This window comes from Melanotaenia boesemani, chromosome 10 (genome assembly GCF_017639745.1).
Source record: "Melanotaenia boesemani isolate fMelBoe1 chromosome 10, fMelBoe1.pri, whole genome shotgun sequence".
NCBI lineage: Eukaryota > Metazoa > Chordata > Actinopteri > Atheriniformes > Melanotaeniidae > Melanotaenia > Melanotaenia boesemani.
The window spans coordinates 23,989,019-24,005,515 of record NC_055691.1 but is presented as its reverse complement, the minus strand read 5'-3'; the positions used below and the strand labels follow the sequence as shown (position 1 = coordinate 24,005,515).

The 16,497-nt window shown below is 39.4% G+C and overlaps 2 protein-coding genes across 5 annotated transcripts; one reads left to right on the top strand and one right to left on the bottom strand.

Annotated features, from left to right (window-relative positions):
* Window positions 1-104: 104 nt before the first annotated feature.
* On the bottom strand, window positions 105-6,354 carry fan1 (FANCD2 and FANCI associated nuclease 1). Its single transcript, XM_041997987.1, has 13 exons — window positions 4,935-6,354; window positions 4,707-4,847; window positions 4,286-4,487; window positions 3,976-4,209; window positions 3,744-3,875; window positions 3,533-3,641; window positions 3,322-3,441; window positions 2,416-2,580; window positions 2,170-2,332; window positions 1,991-2,094; window positions 1,680-1,874; window positions 1,360-1,488; window positions 105-1,248 (listed from the first exon to the last, which is right to left on the bottom strand). The coding sequence occupies exons 1-13, from the start codon at window positions 6,064-6,066 to the stop codon at window positions 1,111-1,113; spliced, it is 2,964 nt and encodes a 987-aa protein (XP_041853921.1). The 5' UTR covers window positions 6,067-6,354; the 3' UTR covers window positions 105-1,110.
* A 369-nt stretch (window positions 6,355-6,723) lies between these two features.
* On the top strand, window positions 6,724-16,469 carry apba2a (amyloid beta (A4) precursor protein-binding, family A, member 2a). 4 transcript variants are annotated; one of them, XM_041997710.1, is made up of 12 exons: window positions 6,724-6,829; window positions 9,060-10,284; window positions 10,407-10,511; window positions 10,732-10,771; window positions 10,851-10,996; window positions 11,537-11,623; window positions 11,719-11,904; window positions 12,067-12,246; window positions 12,367-12,579; window positions 13,521-13,640; window positions 13,728-13,868; window positions 15,718-16,469. In XM_041997710.1, exons 2-12 carry the CDS (start codon window positions 9,091-9,093, stop codon window positions 15,787-15,789), a joined length of 2,484 nt encoding a protein of 827 aa, XP_041853644.1. In that variant the 5' UTR covers window positions 6,724-6,829; window positions 9,060-9,090; the 3' UTR covers window positions 15,790-16,469. The 4 variants fall into 4 exon arrangements, with proteins under 4 accessions (XP_041853644.1, XP_041853645.1, XP_041853642.1 ...); XM_041997711.1 differs by having other exon boundaries at window positions 10,404-10,511; window positions 10,741-10,771; XM_041997708.1 differs by having other exon boundaries at window positions 10,404-10,511.
* Window positions 16,470-16,497: the final 28 nt, after the last annotated feature.

The following is a 16,497-nucleotide window of genomic DNA, read 5'->3' as shown; positions in this document are numbered from 1 at the left end:
TACCTCCCGCTTAGGCACAGCACTGGGTACAATGCAATGTGTGCAATGTACATCACAGAGATAATCTATTACAAATACACTTGGACACAATACGTTTAAATGAAAATGAACGTTTAATATTCAGATTACCACATATTTATTAACACATTGTAAAATGTAACTGATCCATCATTCACTACTTCCATCTTTCTCAACAGGCTACTTCTGATAATATGTAGTGTTATTTGTAGTAAAGTCACTTATAAAATCAAATACTGTTGATTTGGACTCTATGAATTCTGATTTACCTTGTTTTTATAGTTTAATCATATCCTTCCCACACGCACAAACACACAAAAATGAGCTGATCAGTTGTAATTAGCCTATGAAACTGAGCTGGAGGTAAAATGCCTTTTTACCAGAGAAAATTAGTCACAAGCGTTTTAGATTTGTACGGTTCAGGGTCTACTTTCATCCTTTATTTATTTTAATAATTCAACTTATTATCCAACATAGAGAATACACTGGAGATCCATCACTGAAAATAAAAATGACCTTTAATAGCAGCTCTATGGTATCTTTATTGGTACCAGTTGTTTTTAACACATTGATGGATAGTTGTAAAACTGCACATTTATAAGCCCATTACCACACTAATTGGTTGCATAACAGACTCATAGACCCGTAATGCAAGTCATACACATTCAAATAAATGTGAGCTTTTGTTGCTTGGTAACCCAAAATCCTGTTAATATTGTGTTACAAAGGAAAAAGAAACACCATTAACTTTGTTTTGTGGTTGGAAAATTATCTTTCATGCATTAACTCCTACTGTCTGTAAGCAAACTCTGATCTTTATCTCATATTGTATGTCTTTCTATATCCAAGGGCATCAATGATTCCCCATATTCAAATATGATGACATTTTAGATGGATGGAAGTTTATTTAAATTTCTGAGATTAAGATTTTTACCATTTTTAAGCTATTATAAATAATCTGCAGATGTGGTCTGTACCAAACTTATCTGATTGAGATTCTTTTCTCCAGGAGGCTTTCTCATTATGTTTGTAATGCTTCAATTCCGGCTGATTAATGAGTCTTTGTTGATCATCAGACATTTCTTTGTCTTCCTACTCCAGACGAGCGCCTCTGGCTCCAACAGCTGTCACATGACACACCTCCACATCAGCCCCTAGTTTCTGCAGCTCATCCAGCCAGATCTGCTGTTTGTGGGACAGTCGGTCATTGGGCCCCTTCACTTCCACCAGCTACAATGACAGGAGATTTTATTCAGTATTATAAGTTTTAAAATGATGAGGATGATCAGGAAGCAAAGTAAACTGAATCCACAGGAAAAATAAAAATCTCTACTTCAGAACCTTGTAAGTGTTGTTGGAGGTATTCCACACCACGAGATCAGGCAAACCTCCACGGCAGTGTCTGTAGTCTTTTCCCATTCGGTCTATTATTGCAGCTAAGAAGGTTCCACCCAAGCATGCAACAAGAGACTGCAAATATCAGAATATAAACATACTGTTAGCAGTACAGGCTGCTGCCTCCTGTAAAGAAATCTAGAAATGTATAGAGCAATTTATTTGATCATAACTGACATTATCTGTCTAATCACATTCATATAATATATGGAAAACATCACATCTGTTAATACTAAATATCCATGTTTAAGAATGACAGTGAATACCTGCGCCTGTTGAAGGGATGAGAAACGTTCCCAGCTGACCAGTGAGCACACTTTACTCTCCTGGGAGTTCCAGATATCTTCCAACATGTCACACAGAGTTTGTATAGAAGCTTCCCCAAGTAACTGAATACGAGATGCAATCGCTTCCTTTCTATTCTCATAGAAACAGTCTGTGTAGAGATCCAACGGGCACGTCTGTGGGGGTGGGGGGGCAACAGGAGTTGCATAATTTATATATATATATATACATATACATATACACACACACACAGTATATATTTATTTATATTACTTTCAGGATCTAACTTTACCTGGTATGGATTTCGGAAGACATCTGAAATACCCTCCATAAAAATGATATCCCACATAAAAAGACCAAACAAGGTTGAGAATGTTGAGCCTTCTCCATGGATCCCTGTTACACACGAGAAGACACATTGTTTTTGTGACACGTTGGTAGACATTTTTTTAACAGTAGAAGAAAGCCTACCTTGGTCAAAACCTTGTTGCTGGTAATGTGCTAAAGCTAATTCTTCCACAGAGCATATTACAGTGGCATGAGCAGACTCTTCCCCATCTTCATGTTTTTGTAAAAGAAACTTTGATTTCCCCATGCCGCCCTCATGAGGAAACAGCTGTCCTCGAATAGTCACCTGCAGGCAGAATTATAAGCATAAATGAACAAATCTCTTATTCTGTATGTGCTTGGGTAATTTTCCCACCTTTCAAAACTCACATGATTGACATCTTGGACTTGGACAGTGGGAAGTTCTCTGAGTTGTAGGCGGTACTTCTTACAACTGGCAGACTCTTTCATCCTAACAGCCCTCTGATAGAGGGAGAGTTTATGCCCTGTGCGCACCTGAGTGTCTGACATCCCATCTCTGATAGCACAAATGGCCTGAGTGTGAAGAATACAGGTTAAAAACACAGCCAGATAGCTAAAATCTCCACAAGGATGGAAAGTATAGGCTAACCAATTTAATTTTTTTCAAAGGTAACATAGAAGTGTTTAAGTGTATTTATCTAAAGCTTAGTTATGTTTAACAGGATAACATTTACCTTTAAAAGCACAGACAGTTCCCAGTTTATTCAGACATGCTCAGTATAACTGAGAAACTAAAAGTGTTTGTGATCAAAGCACTAAAATTGTAGCATTTGTTGCAACCTCACCATTATCAGCTACAGTACATTCCCAGTGAAGTGCAGCAACACCCACTTACTCAGGCTGCTCTGGTATGGAAATGTTTCACTCTATGGTGACTTTAGCAGAGAAGCCTTCTGCGTTGACAGGCTGTAACTGATCATGTGTGACCAATAAAGACGTGCTGTGGATTGGACATCCTCAAGACAAAAGAGTGGGAAATTTTGTTGGTATATTTGGAATGCAGGAAACTTTTCATACTTCTTACAACTATGTGAGGCAGTCCCTCTCTTTTTTGTGTCCACACTGGAGTTGATCACAGATCCTCAACACCCATAACCCTCAAAGGCTTATAAACAAAGGCAGTTGTTTCTGAGCGTAAGTAGCCCATTTTGTCAGGAATCTCTTAAAAATGCAGATATGGCTAATTGTGAAAAAATGCAGGATTATAGGATCTGATACTGTATGGTAAATAGAAACACAGATGCTGGTGCTCACTTGCTCAGGTTTTTTGAGGTGCTGGTGAAGGTTCAGAGCCAGTCTGTCCCACCATCGGCCACGGCTGTCAGGACAGTAAATAGACTGTTGTAGTAAGGACTGCAGCTCTTCTACTGCCTCCTTTAATATAAAAGTAAACACATGGCATCTTTATCACTTAACTTCACAAAGCTTTAAATTTTTGTGGGTGAGTGAGGATAGTTCATCAAACCTCATAGCGACGTAGCCTCTGCAAAATCTCCACTCCTCTGGATAAAATTCGGGTGTAAGCCCATCCTGTAGTGAAGCTGCGCAGGAACACGGGCAGCTCTTCCTGGTGCCTACAAAACAAATGACAATGTCAATATTAAACAGCTACCATAGACCAAGGATACCTCTTACAGAGGTACAGTAGCAAATAAGAACATTTATGTTGTGCTGACCTCAGGTCATGGCTTTTCCTCAGCTCTTGCCAGGTGCTTTTGGCAGCACTATAAAGGTCCAGGGCCAGTTCCCACTGACCAGCCTGCATAGCTGAGGTAACCTCTAGAAGGGCTCTCATGGAAGCTTCATATCTAATGTGATGCAAGGTGTCATGACATGAGTATTTAATCTGGTCTATTCTACCAGAATAAAATGAAAAAAGCTATCTTAAATATTTAGGCAAAACTTAACCTGATAAGATCCTCTCTATCCTGAAACACCTTGGCCACTCGATGGACTGTGTAGTCTGGGAAAGCAAGACGTCCTGAGTTTACCAGTAGGATAGTAAAGAGCTGGTTCTGTCCTCCAGCTCCCATCTCCTCCTCATCCATGGTGTCCGTCAAAGAAAACAGCAGAAGGATGCGGGAAAACACGGCTCTAGGGGCACGAGACAGGCGCACACAGGAACCTGCAAACTGCTTCGCTCTTTAAGGAAAGAAAAGGAATGAGCTCGTCACTGTCATCAAAGTAATAAGCTGGAAGTCAGTGCAAATGATCTCACCGTTTGAGGATAACTATTCCAATGTTGTTTTGAGCAGAGGACAGAGAGAAGAAAGACTTTTGCTTGCTCAGGCGGAGAAGCCCGTCCACCAACTGCTGCTTTTGAGTCCCAGAACTGCCCAGATGGAAAGTCTTGGCTAGAGCCTTTAGCTCCGGAGCAGGTAGGAGATCTAGCGCTTCCCCAAGATCCTCAAGATCATTCTCTTTAAGACACAGAAACATCACAAGATGGGAGTACTGATTAAAATTGAATCCGAGCTTTAATCCAAACCTTTTATTAATATTTGCCTTAGCTAAATTAATGGAGTGGAATAAACACATTGGGTAAATGTTAATGGCCAAATTATAAAAATAACAGGATGATTATCAACTTTAATATTAAAAGACAGACTGTAGAAGCTGTGTTGTTTTGAACTGCTTACCTGTCTGCAGAAAACCACTATGAACCAGTTCCTGTGCAACAGGTCCTAGATCTTTGCAAATCTCGTCATAATCCAGTTTATTTACTTGGAGCCATTTCAGTTTTCTTTGGAAAAGCCTGACATACAGCTTCTGACCTTTTACTTTAACAGAGAAAATAAAATGTTAGCAATAAGGTTCTGAATTACTGCAAATTTTTATTGGCATCCCCAAACAATAATTTAACATACCTGATAGCTTGTCAAATGCATCTACCAGTGACATATCATCCTGGTTGAACAACTCCTTGTCATCTTCATTCTCCAGCACAGCATGCAGTACAGTTCTGAAGTTACGAAGATAGTAAGGAAGCGATGAGGGCTTAGAGCTCTCAGCAGAAGACTCGGGAACTGAGTCACCACTAATACCTGCAACTCTTCTTGCATATGACTCCTCTGAACTCAAAGATGGATCCCAATTTGAGGATACCTCACTTTTATGCCAGTCAGTTTGAGTTATCTCAGAAGACATTTCCTTCAGTTTTCTACCACTCTCCTTATACTTAGCTTTCTTTTGAATGTCAAATGAGCTAACACTGGAAGTCATTTCATTTTTTCTTTTGGCTACTTTGAAGGGAGATGATTGCAATTTTGTAGAAACCATTGTTGGGGTAGTACTTGATTTAGATGCTTTGAGCTCAGGATTATGTCCATTTTTAGAAGTTGATGCATCTTCCAATGATGTTGGAGTGTCCACACTGACCATTATATCCTTAACACACTCTTTTTTGTCCTCTGATATCTGAATGTGTACATTTTCCTTCTGGGAGCTACTGATAGTCTCAGAAGGATCTGTCTTCTTGGTTACATTTATATCCTCTATGTGTTTCGACTCAGGTGTATTCTGATATTTTCTGGATAACTTGGAGGACAGACTTCCAAGGTCAATAGTCCTGACCACAGTCTTGCTGTTTATCTTCCGTGGTGCCTGCTGAAAGTTATTCTTCTTAAAATATGGGCTAGTGTTCGTCTCTTTCTCCACCTCTTCCAGTTTTTGATCCAGCTCTGGGGACTTGGGGAGATTGGTTTTCGGTGACAGGTGGGTGTTTGGTTTTACACTGCTACTTCCTGAGGCGACAAGGCTGTCTCTCCTTTCAAAGTTCTGGCACTGCAGATCAATGTGCTCATTGATCCTGAATCTTGGTACTAACTGGCCACACAGGGGACACGCCAGTTTAGGTGGAGGCTTGCTGCTGAAGAACGACGTGATTGGAGTTTTGGTCGCTGTACTTGCCGAAGTCCCACCTTTGACACAGTCTTTCTTCTTACTTTTAGACAACGATAACCTTCGCTTCAGTTTGTCTTCGTTATCTCTTTCTGTCATACTGCCAGCGTTAGCAGTGCCACTCGATAAAAACTACGTTTTACAAAGGTTCGTCTTTGTTGCATAATTGGTAGTGTGAAAATGGTTACAAGTGCTTACCGTGATTAGCTTAATTAAACGAAAACTTAGCAAGAATGAAACATGTCCTTTGAAAATATCGCCCATGTGCAGCTTTTGGCACTTTACACATTCAGAAAATAACACACGCAAACAGAAAAATGAAAAGATACAAACTGTCAAATGTGCTGAAACTAGCAAACACCGGTTTCAATGCTTCACAGCAACAATCCCGCTTCTCAGGCAAAACCAATAGAGCGCAGTGCTCCTTAACTTGCCCAATCGATCCCAGATACATCGATAATTTCTCAAAGATGAACGTTTACACCTGAAGTAAAACCTTTACAAATCTTTTTTATTAATACATATTTTAGAACATTTCTTTAAATAAAATAATAATAAGGACTATACAGTACAAAATGCTTACTGTTAAATTAAACTTTATATGATTTCTCTATAATTAAAGATAAGAAATTAAATATTTACATTAAAACAATTTTTATTTAAACAAGTCTGACTTGGTTTTTATCATGGCTATTTGAGAGTTATATGCTGGAAGAGACCACATGGTGAGGGGTGTTTTTTTGCCCCACACAGGTTCCTGGGCTGCTGTGCAGCTTTTATTAAAAAAAACCCATTCCGGGTAGCAATCTGATCTGTTCAACACGGCATTTAACGAAGAGGGCTGCCCACAAGACTGATGTCGGTAAGTGGTACACAAATCTATCTATGCACAGTAATTCAAATGTAGTGATGGTTCATGTAGGCCCGCTCGGTTTGCAATAACAGGACTAAAAACGAAACTGGTAGTGCTCCTGTGGTACACCAGCCCATTAGCTGGATGTCAGCATGGTGCAGTCTCGAAGCTTCAAATCAAGGTCGATGTGAATTGCAGCAGCAGTAGGATAATAGGATCCGTTTATATGGTTAAACACACAGTCAGTGTGGAGGGAGTCAGCTCCATCACTGCGAGTACTACATGCGCTTAAAAACCATATATCCGATTATCATATCGACATGTAGGCAGATGGAAATGCGGTGTCCACTTATGGGGAACCACCACAACAACCACCCCTGCAGCTGCGGCAAATGTTCGGCGTAATGTCTTCATAAGAAACCATACAAAACAACAGAAGGGCAGGGCAGATGCAAGAAAACTGCATTACAGAACCCCATTTAAGCCCATAATAATCAGCATTGTTTTAATTGCCAGTTCAGCACCATGGAGAGGTCATGATTAAAGCTGTACTCAGGGATTACAGGTTTTTAGACGGATGATGCCATAATCTCGATTGCATTATGATCTGATCGACACTGGTTCGACACATATAATGCTGTATAGAGAATTTAACTCCATCCAAAAGGCTAGACTCAAACCGCACAGTTTGTTTTTAGCCACAAGCTTAGATGCTGCCTTTCAGATGAGGGTGTGACGTGCTTTGCCTGGGTTAATAGGAAACCACTCCTCACTGTTAGCTTTAGCACACCCAGTACTAAACTAATTATAAAGCCTTTATTACTAAAGTGCCAGGGTTGCAGATAATGGCACAAATGAGAATTGATTTGTTGCAACTAGGGAATCATAAGGTCTTACTATGTTCCATAAAAAATCATACATAATAAAAAGTACATTTTATAGAATTTGATGTTTTTATTCATGTTCTTTGTTAGTGTTGCTGTTCTTGTGTGATGTTTGGAATTGTAGGGCTGTAGATAACATAACTTTTTTATGATCAGTCAGCTTACTATTGTCAAGGATAGCTTTGTTATTCATGGTTTAATTATAAATAACCTAACTCTTATTTCCCAAACAGAGTGAAAATCTCAGGCATTGCAACCATTTCAGACACTGATTGAAAAATTATAATATTTAGGTGGCTGGAACCATCATATTTTAGCAACAATGCACAATAACGCAACACGTCATGTTTCAAAATAATTTGGTTAGTCTTGTAAAATTGTATGATCTGCTTTTATTTATTGTAAGAGTCTTTCTTGCTATTGTTAGCTTCATAAACTAGTCAAGCGTTACAAAAAAACAACAACAACAACAACAAAAAAAAAAAAACAAAAAAAAACACAGGACTGTTGTGTTGTGTCTTAGTCCAGGGTAAATGTTCTTTTAGACATTAAATTTAAATGTCAAAGAATTATTAATGATTCATGTTTCTTGAGATGACAGGGCTTCTTGGTCATAAATATGACCACCCCACTAACTTCAAGGGTCAAAGAAAAGGCATCACACTCATATGATACTGGACTGACTTACTTAATGTAGTTTAACTGTAGGTTTCCTGTTGTGCAGGATATCAGGACAAAATTAGAGCTGAAACAACAAGCAAGATGACTAATAACAAACAACAGTTTTTGTTTTTGTCTGACTATGAAAATGCAGATTAGGAATTATTGAGAGGACATTATTGTATTGTATTGTGTTAAGTGAGTGAGAGATGTTCTGGGAATATGTGTTTAAAAACTGAAATAGGGATGAGGTTGCTTTAAAGGCAAAATTAAATCTTAACAGTTTCTGTATGTATGGAAGAGATCAACCATTTTGGGGTATTTTGTACAGTATGTTAGGTCTTGTGATTAAATGTAATCTGATTTTTAACTTAAAATATATTCATTGACTTTTAGATAAAGATTTTCAGCAACATGAAAGATGTTTTGTTTATAAGATGGGTGTCCAGCTCCGGTCCTCAAGGGCAACAATCCTGCAGGTTTTCTAATTGTTTCTGCTCCAACACACCTGACTCAAATTAATGAGTCATTGTACAGAACTTCATAGGCTGTTGGATCCCTTTAATGTGAGTCAGGTGTTTAATCAGGGACATATGGAAAGCCTGCAGGAAGACTTTGGACACCCCTTTAGGATATCAAGTGAAGATTTACTGATCTTGTAATGCAAAACTGTAAATACCTTTGAATGTTCCCAGGATTTAGGGTAGTGAACTTAATGGGCCAGTTATGGCTCATGGACAAAGGCCAGGAACCATTTCCAAAGTACTGGCTCCCAGCCCTCCATCGTGCCCTGCTGCAGGACTCAAGAAATCGAGTCAAGAAGAGCAGCGAGGCTTGGTGAAGGAGGCAACTCAGCAAACATCCCGTTCTTTGAAGGGTGACCACAATGACCAGCTGACTCCTTCGGCTTCTGTAAAGCACTATTACAGGAGTTGTGACCCAAGTCCAGAAGATATGGAGGACACCTGCTCTGAGTATGACAACGTTGGCTCTGATGTTGAGCAGGACTGTGATGAGGTGCTACATTTGAGCAGAGAAGCTGTTGTTGATATGAGATTTTATAAACAGTATTGTCCTGAGGATGTGAAGCATGCAGTGAGTGATAATATTAATGAGAACAGTGCTGCTACTGACCAGATTGCCTCCAAACCTCAACTTAGCACAGAAATAAGTGAAGAATCACAGTTAGACAATAAGCCGTATAAGAAGGGTCCTCATTTTAGGTCACACTGTGCCCTGATAGCTGGCAATGAAGCAGAGAGGGTAGTGAAACTGGGCCAGAGAGACAGGTTTACTGATGGAGATGGGTTCGAAGAGGTGCTGGATGGAGCCAGATTTGTAGAGGATTTAGAAGAGACAGAGACTAAGGGTCAAAGGCCGCCCAGTCTTTATCAGGGCAATGAGACTGGCAGAACTAGAAAGGGAGGTGATGACAGAAAAAGAGAAGATGACTCTCAAATTACAAGAAGCCACAATATTCCAGGAGCTGGTAAGAAGTGTGAGTCATCCCACATGAGTTCAAAGAAGAAGGAAGGCCAGGGTAAAGGACGAGGAAGGAGGGGAGCAAGAGAAGACACTGAGCATATTGTTTCTGAGATCAAAGGATCTGTGACCAACAGCGCCGAGCTGCGTCCAAAGGCTTTGTCCAAAGACTGCAAAAAGTCTGCAGTGAGATCCAAGGCTAGGCCCAGTTCCAGTAGGCAACATCCTCCTCCACCACCCCGTCATACTCATGCTCAGTCATCTGCCGACACCCAGAAAGCCCCACCTCCTCCTGTTTCCAGACCCAGTCCCTCCACTGCTATTAGTCAGGAGAATGAACCCAGGGTGGTCAAACCACCCCTGGACCCTCATCCCACAGCAGAAGAACAGAAGGAGTCTGTGGAGGAGAAGCGGAGAGGGCCAGAGAAACCTGAGGAGGTAGGAAATGCAAATGTGACAGGTCTCTGTCATTTCTCACAATTTAGTTTATAATAGTTACTGCTTGTACCATCCCCAACTTAAAATTGACCTAAATTAAAGCAGATGTTTGTGTACAGCAGGATGAGAAGCCAAGCACAGCCATAATGCCTGAGGAGGTGCCAGAGGAACCGAGGAGGCCTCAATGTCCAGAGCCCACCTCACCAGAGGAAAGCAATTCTCCCAAGGTTGAGATTTGTTTCATTATGAAACATGACAAAGATTCAACAGCCTTTAATATTACACTGTCAAAGATTCAGCTATGTTTTTTTTTCATTGAGTCCATAGTGAAAGGCAAACATGCTTACTTGTGTTCACTATAATTGGTATATCTTCTTGGTTTATGTCTTACATTAATATTTTCACTTATCGGCTGCACTTATGTTATTTTGTTAACTTATTCTAAAGCAAACACAGGAAGCTGCCTCTTTTCCCAGCTTTGAAGATGGTAAATATTTCAGAATATTCTTGAATTTGACAGATTTTAAAAATTATTGCAGCACATGACAATGTGTTTTGCTATATAGTCCCAGGTCCCTGTGAGCCAGAGGATCTCATTGATGGGATCATCTTTGCTGCTAACTACCTTGGCTGCACTCAGGTGTTGTCTGACAAAAATCCATCCAAGTCTGTCCGCATGTCTCAGGCCCACGAAGCCGTCAGTCACATCAAGGTAACTGTCAGTGCTGATTTATTTGGATTGTAAATATTATTAAAAGGTAAAAGCTGCCTGCTTTCATTAATTTATCTCAAAATGAAGGAGCCAAATTAGAAGCAATTTGGTCAACAAGTCAGTATTCAGGACCATGAGTATTGATTTAGCTGATTTTGCTAGCTGGACTTTTTAAAATTTAATGCCAGATGTTTGTTGGCAGATTTAAAGAATTGAAATGATTTTTATTTCTGATATTTTTCTTCACTACAGACAGAGTAAAAGACATCAAAGTATCTTTTTACTGTGTGATTAAAAAATGTTCAGGGTTTATTGATGTGTTTGAGCGTATTAGCATGTGCATCAGCTGGCTTGTGGTAGAGGTTTGGCGTGTAGTGAATTCATTTATTTACCACATAGTGGAGCTGTTGCTTGGTTTTTTTTATCATCTTCCTCCTTTTAGTGTTTTGATGATGAGCTGAATGTTTGTTTTCGGCTATTTAAACATCACGCAAACATTCAAAATGAAGAAGTCTCACTGAAATCGTATTTATTTCAAAGAGCCAGGATGAAGACTCTCAAATGATGACAGAAGTGGACCTGTTCATCTCCACTAAAGCTGTCAAAGTACTGAACGCTGACACACAGGTTAGTAACTCATGGAGCTCTGTGTGGTGATGCTGCCTCCTGTATCTCTGTGTGTTTTTCAGTATCATGGTTGCAACGGTTTCTGTTGTGTTTAGGAGACCATGATGGACAGTGCCTTGCGGACCATCTCCTACATTGCAGACATTGGCAGCATCGTGGTTCTGATGGCACGGAGGCGTATGTCTCAAGCTTCATCAGAGGACTTCTCTGAATCATCTGACTCTACCAGTGATGGAAACAGTCAGTACAGGATGATCTGCTATGTCTTTGAGTCGGAGGATGTAAGCGCCTAAGTGGGCCTGCATTACACATTAGTTTTAAGATTTATTACACGTTTTTTCTCTGGTCACTCAAACCACTTTGATCTTTCTCACTTCCTTGCTGTTGTTAACGGGATAGCCTCCCTGCTAAGTAGTTTTCCCCAAACGCTTCCCTCCCCACAGGCACAACTGATTGCACAGTCCATTGGTCAGGCGTTCAGCGTGGCCTACAGAGAGTTCCTTCGAGCTAATGGCATCAACCCAACTGACTTAAGCCACAAACAATACAGTGACATCATCAACTCCCAGGAAATGTACCACGATGACCTTGTCCATTTCTCAAACTCAGACAACTGTAAAGAGGTGAGAATTTTTTTATAGGTGGGTTTCCTTCTAAAACAAATAGCTATGTCAGAAATTTCCAAGTCCTTTAGACTTGAGGGTGTGAGGTTTAAAACATATGTACTTTTAACTGTGTTCCAGCTCTATGTGGAGAAGCAAAAAGGGGAAATTCTCGGTGTGGTGATTGTGGAGTCTGGCTGGGGCTCCATTCTACCCACCGTCATTTTGGCCAGTATGTTGAATAGCGGTCCTGCAGCTCGCTCTGGAAAACTCAGCGTTGGGGACCAGATTATGTCCATTAATGACACAAGTCTGGTGGGGCTGCCACTGGCCACGTGTCAGGGGATTATCAAGGTAAAGTGGATGTCATGCTCCAGTTTGGGTTTGTACAAAAATGTATTTTCTTATATTAAATCAAATTATGATTTATGCAAATCATTAGCATTCACATCAACCTCATGGGAAAATTTGAATGGCCAAAAAATATGGATTAGAATCAAATCCTTTCTGGTGGGGTTTATTGCATACTGAGATGGATCATAGCCTCTGCTGACCCTCGTGAAGATTAAGTGAATACAAAATGAAAATAAATGAATAGATGTCAATTTAATCATGACACTATGACATCCCAGATGACTTCTTATTTTATATGATCATGCAAAAACTACATATTGATTTGGCTAGCAATATTATTTAATCCACAACTCCAAGTCCTTTGGTTCCTACTGAAAATGTAATAGTCCCAGTTTTTCTTAATTCAGTCGCTGGTATTTAGACTAACAATGTATGTTGGACTGATTTATTCTGAGCTCTACGGCACAAAAGAATTTGCTTGTATTAAGGATTTTATAGTTGGTTCTGGTCTTTTTATGGGATTTGATTATTTAAATTCCTTGTATGTAGGAGGAGATTCTCAGGTCATGGTAATCCTTACATTTTAAATTGAAGGCAACTCAACTTTTTCTTGTCACTTGAAAACGTTTCACCTCTCATTAGAAAGGCTTCTTCAGTTCTACACTGACCAGTGAGTTGGTCCGGCTGGTCAGATCTTAATGATCCACAGGACGGTTGGGTGGGTCAACAGCACTCATGTGACTTCAATGACCATCAAGTGTGAACTACAGCTTATAAGCCTGAAATTCCTCACCAGTCCTTTTAGAACTAAAGAAGCCTTTTGGATGAGAAGCAAAGCGTTTTGAAGAGAAAAAAATGAAGTACAGTTTCCTTCGATTCAATCTAATAGGAAGATTATATTTAATTACCTTAACAAGAAGGTGTTTTTGTAATTGTTCCAGGGTCTGAAGAATCAGGTGAAGGTAAAGCTAAGTATTGTGAGCTGCCCTCCTGTCACCACAGTCCTTATCAAGAGACCTGACCTCAAGTTTCAGCTTGGCTTCAGTGTTCAGAACGGCATTGTGAGTATCCTTAAGCTCAGGCTCAAAATGAAAGGTTGGCAAATCCTTAAGATGGTGAGTGTTACATATTATCCTACATATTCTCAGATCTGCAGTCTGATGCGAGGTGGCATTGCTGAGAGAGGTGGCGTTCGTGTGGGACACAGAATCATTGAAATAAATGGTCAGAGTGTTGTTGCCATGCCACATGAGAAGATTGTTTTAACCCTGTCTGTCTCAGTGGGTGAGGTAAGAACTCATCAAGACACAAACTCTTTTTATTCATTACTGTGCCACACAAACACTGTGCTATGCAAACTTTTCAGAGATACTTACAGACTAAGATTGGTTCAGAAAAAAGATTTATAAAGTGTCATACCATGCATTAAATAAATAGATAAAATTTACTTTAGTCAATGGCAAAAAGGTTATAGTTAAAAGTGTAAATCGTTATTTAAAAGCTGATCAATCGAGTGTAAGCAGTGCAGCAGAGGATGATGTAATGTTAGCTTAGCAAATGCAGGGAAAACAGTGGCCAAAGTAAGAAAAGAGTTAGGGTTAAAGTCTGTGCATAGCCCTGCAATGTGCAGTCTCTTTATCTTTTGTCATGGTTAAAGTTATCATTTATTTGGTTTCTTACTTTGTGATAAAAAGACAAATGCAAATCTTTTGTCAAAGTCCAGCTCAATAAAGCAGAAATAAATTATTGCTCCCTCTAGTGTTGCTGAGTGGTATTACATTGGCACAAAAAGCACTGTTTTTCATTTTCCTCAAAGCCAAGCTGCTTCCAGCCACAGGAATGATCAATAATGCTTGGAAAGAGAGGAGAGAGGCATAAATGCAGGTGTAATGTGAAACCGTTCTAATTTTATATGGAGCAGGAACTTTGCTGAAGTATTTTTATGTGCACAAAAGTAGCCACAGCAGGGCTTTCTCTGATGTGGATGAGGAGAAGAAATCATTAGAATGAATTCATTTACTGAAAGCAGATATACATTGTATAGGGTATATTGAGACTAATTCATTTGTTGGCATCATGTTGCTATATGGTTTTAGAAGATTAAAGAAACTACACAATAGCTATGTACATAATTGTTCATTTGAAAATCAGCAGGCAGGAAAAGTGTTTACTTGTCGGTGCAGCAGGTGCACCAATTTTTAGCTGTAAAACCCTTTCACATTAGACAGAAATACCCATTAACATTCACTATTATCTGACAACTTTCTTTAGGGGAAAAGGGTTCAGTGAGCATTCAGATCCATGTTACATGACTACAACAGTCGGTCAGATATTTAAGTAAATGTAAACACAACTCCCAGGTGGGGCACCAACTTGTTGTTGTTGTGATCTGTCTCAACCTGTAGGTAATTAAATGCCATGGCCTCCTGTGCCAGTGGTCTACAGGGTTTAACATACCATCATTAGAAGGAAAATAGGTGCTGGAACAATGAGGGTTGACACAATGCCATGTGGAAAGGGAAAAGAGTCATCAGCATGTTGTAGCTGGTATACACACATTTTAAAATGCTATTATTTCTGGTCACCTTATGACAGTACAGTGTGGTGAAAGTCATAATGACATCACTCTAATGCTGTGCAACATTCACTTTAAAAGGATAAATTAAGGCAAAAAGAAATTGGTTCTTTAACCTAAATAAAACCACCTCATCTCTTTTACGCTGCAGTTTTTTTATGTGAGATGCAGTGTTATTTTGATGTGGATTTTATTACCTGCTGAAGAGAGTCAGGCCTTCAGTCTTTGCAAACTTACTGGCCACTGCTGTTTAGTTTTTATCAGAGATATGAGAGAATTCATTTAGCAAAACTCTCAACATGTTAATGTTTTTCATCAAGAAGCCACAGCTACCAACGTACTCAGAACCTTTTTGTTTCTCCTCCATTAGCAAGCTCCACTTAAACTAAAAAAGGTCAAAATTAGTTGGTAAAGCCTCCACGGTCTCATATAACTCTGAAGCCACAGAGGGGAACAAATTAGCCCTGAATTCAAGTGATGTGATTACACCTGTGCATCTTTAATTAGGTTCATAAGTTGCCTGAATAATGACCACACTCCTCTTATCACTGCCTCTTTGCCAGATTAACATGAAGACGATGCCTGCTGTGATGTTCAGACTGCTAACAGGACAAGAGACGCCTGTCTACATCTAGAGAGCCTTCCACAGATCAGCCCGCTGCGTTTCTGCTCATCTGGCTGTGTGATGAGCAGAATTTATTTTTCTATCATTTTAGTTTTGGCCTCTTGTTGCGATGCTGTAAAGAACATTTGGTTCTCATTTTCAGGTTTTATCTTGAATTACGTTGTCATAATGGCCTTATAATGTGAATACTGTCTGTAGTACTGTATGTGAGTTTATGGTGTCGAAGAGACGTAGCTTTATGGTCATGATTATTTTCTTATAAAGAGATAAATTAGTACATTTATTTTTTATTTAGTCATTTTTATAATGTGTATGGAGTTTAAAAATTGTACTTATACTGTAAATAGTTTGGATTACTCAAGGACTTGGTTGGAAAGGCCATATTACTCCTGCAGAAATCAGTATGCATGTGATTATTAAAAATAACTGACCAGGGATTCATTCTCCAATCTGACACAATAATCTACAACAGTAAGTATTAAAAGGCTATAAAAAAAAAGCTGTACAAAGGCATTAAACTCTGTGTATTACAGTGATGCTGAAGGCCAAAGACACACCTACTATTCAAAGACATACAGTATAGGTGATCATTACCTTTACCAGAGCATACAAGAATGTATCAATATACACATTACTGGATGAATGTAATGATGCAACACACCTAAAATACAATTTCACTGCTGAACTTAAGTTTGTTTTCATTTTTATTAAGGTGTTG

Coding starts and splice junctions, on each gene's coding strand:
- apba2a (XM_041997708.1), top strand. CDS start 9,091: ATGGCTCATGGACAAAGGCCAGGAACCATTTCCAAAGTACTGGCTCCC. Junction 10,512..10,731: donor AGGAAAGCAATTCTCCCAAG/GTTGAGATTTGT, acceptor CTTATTCTAAAG/CAAACACAGGAAGCTGCCTC. Junction 11,624..11,718: donor TACTGAACGCTGACACACAG/GTTAGTAACTCA, acceptor TGTTGTGTTTAG/GAGACCATGATGGACAGTGC.
- fan1 (XM_041997987.1), bottom strand. CDS start 6,066: ATGACAGAAAGAGATAACGAAGACAAACTGAAGCGAAGGTTATCGTTG. Junction 4,848..4,934: donor TGCATTTGACAAGCTATCAG/GTATGTTAAATT, acceptor TCTCTGTTAAAG/TAAAAGGTCAGAAGCTGTAT. Junction 2,095..2,169: donor GCAACAAGGTTTTGACCAAG/GTAGGCTTTCTT, acceptor CGTGTGTAACAG/GGATCCATGGAGAAGGCTCA.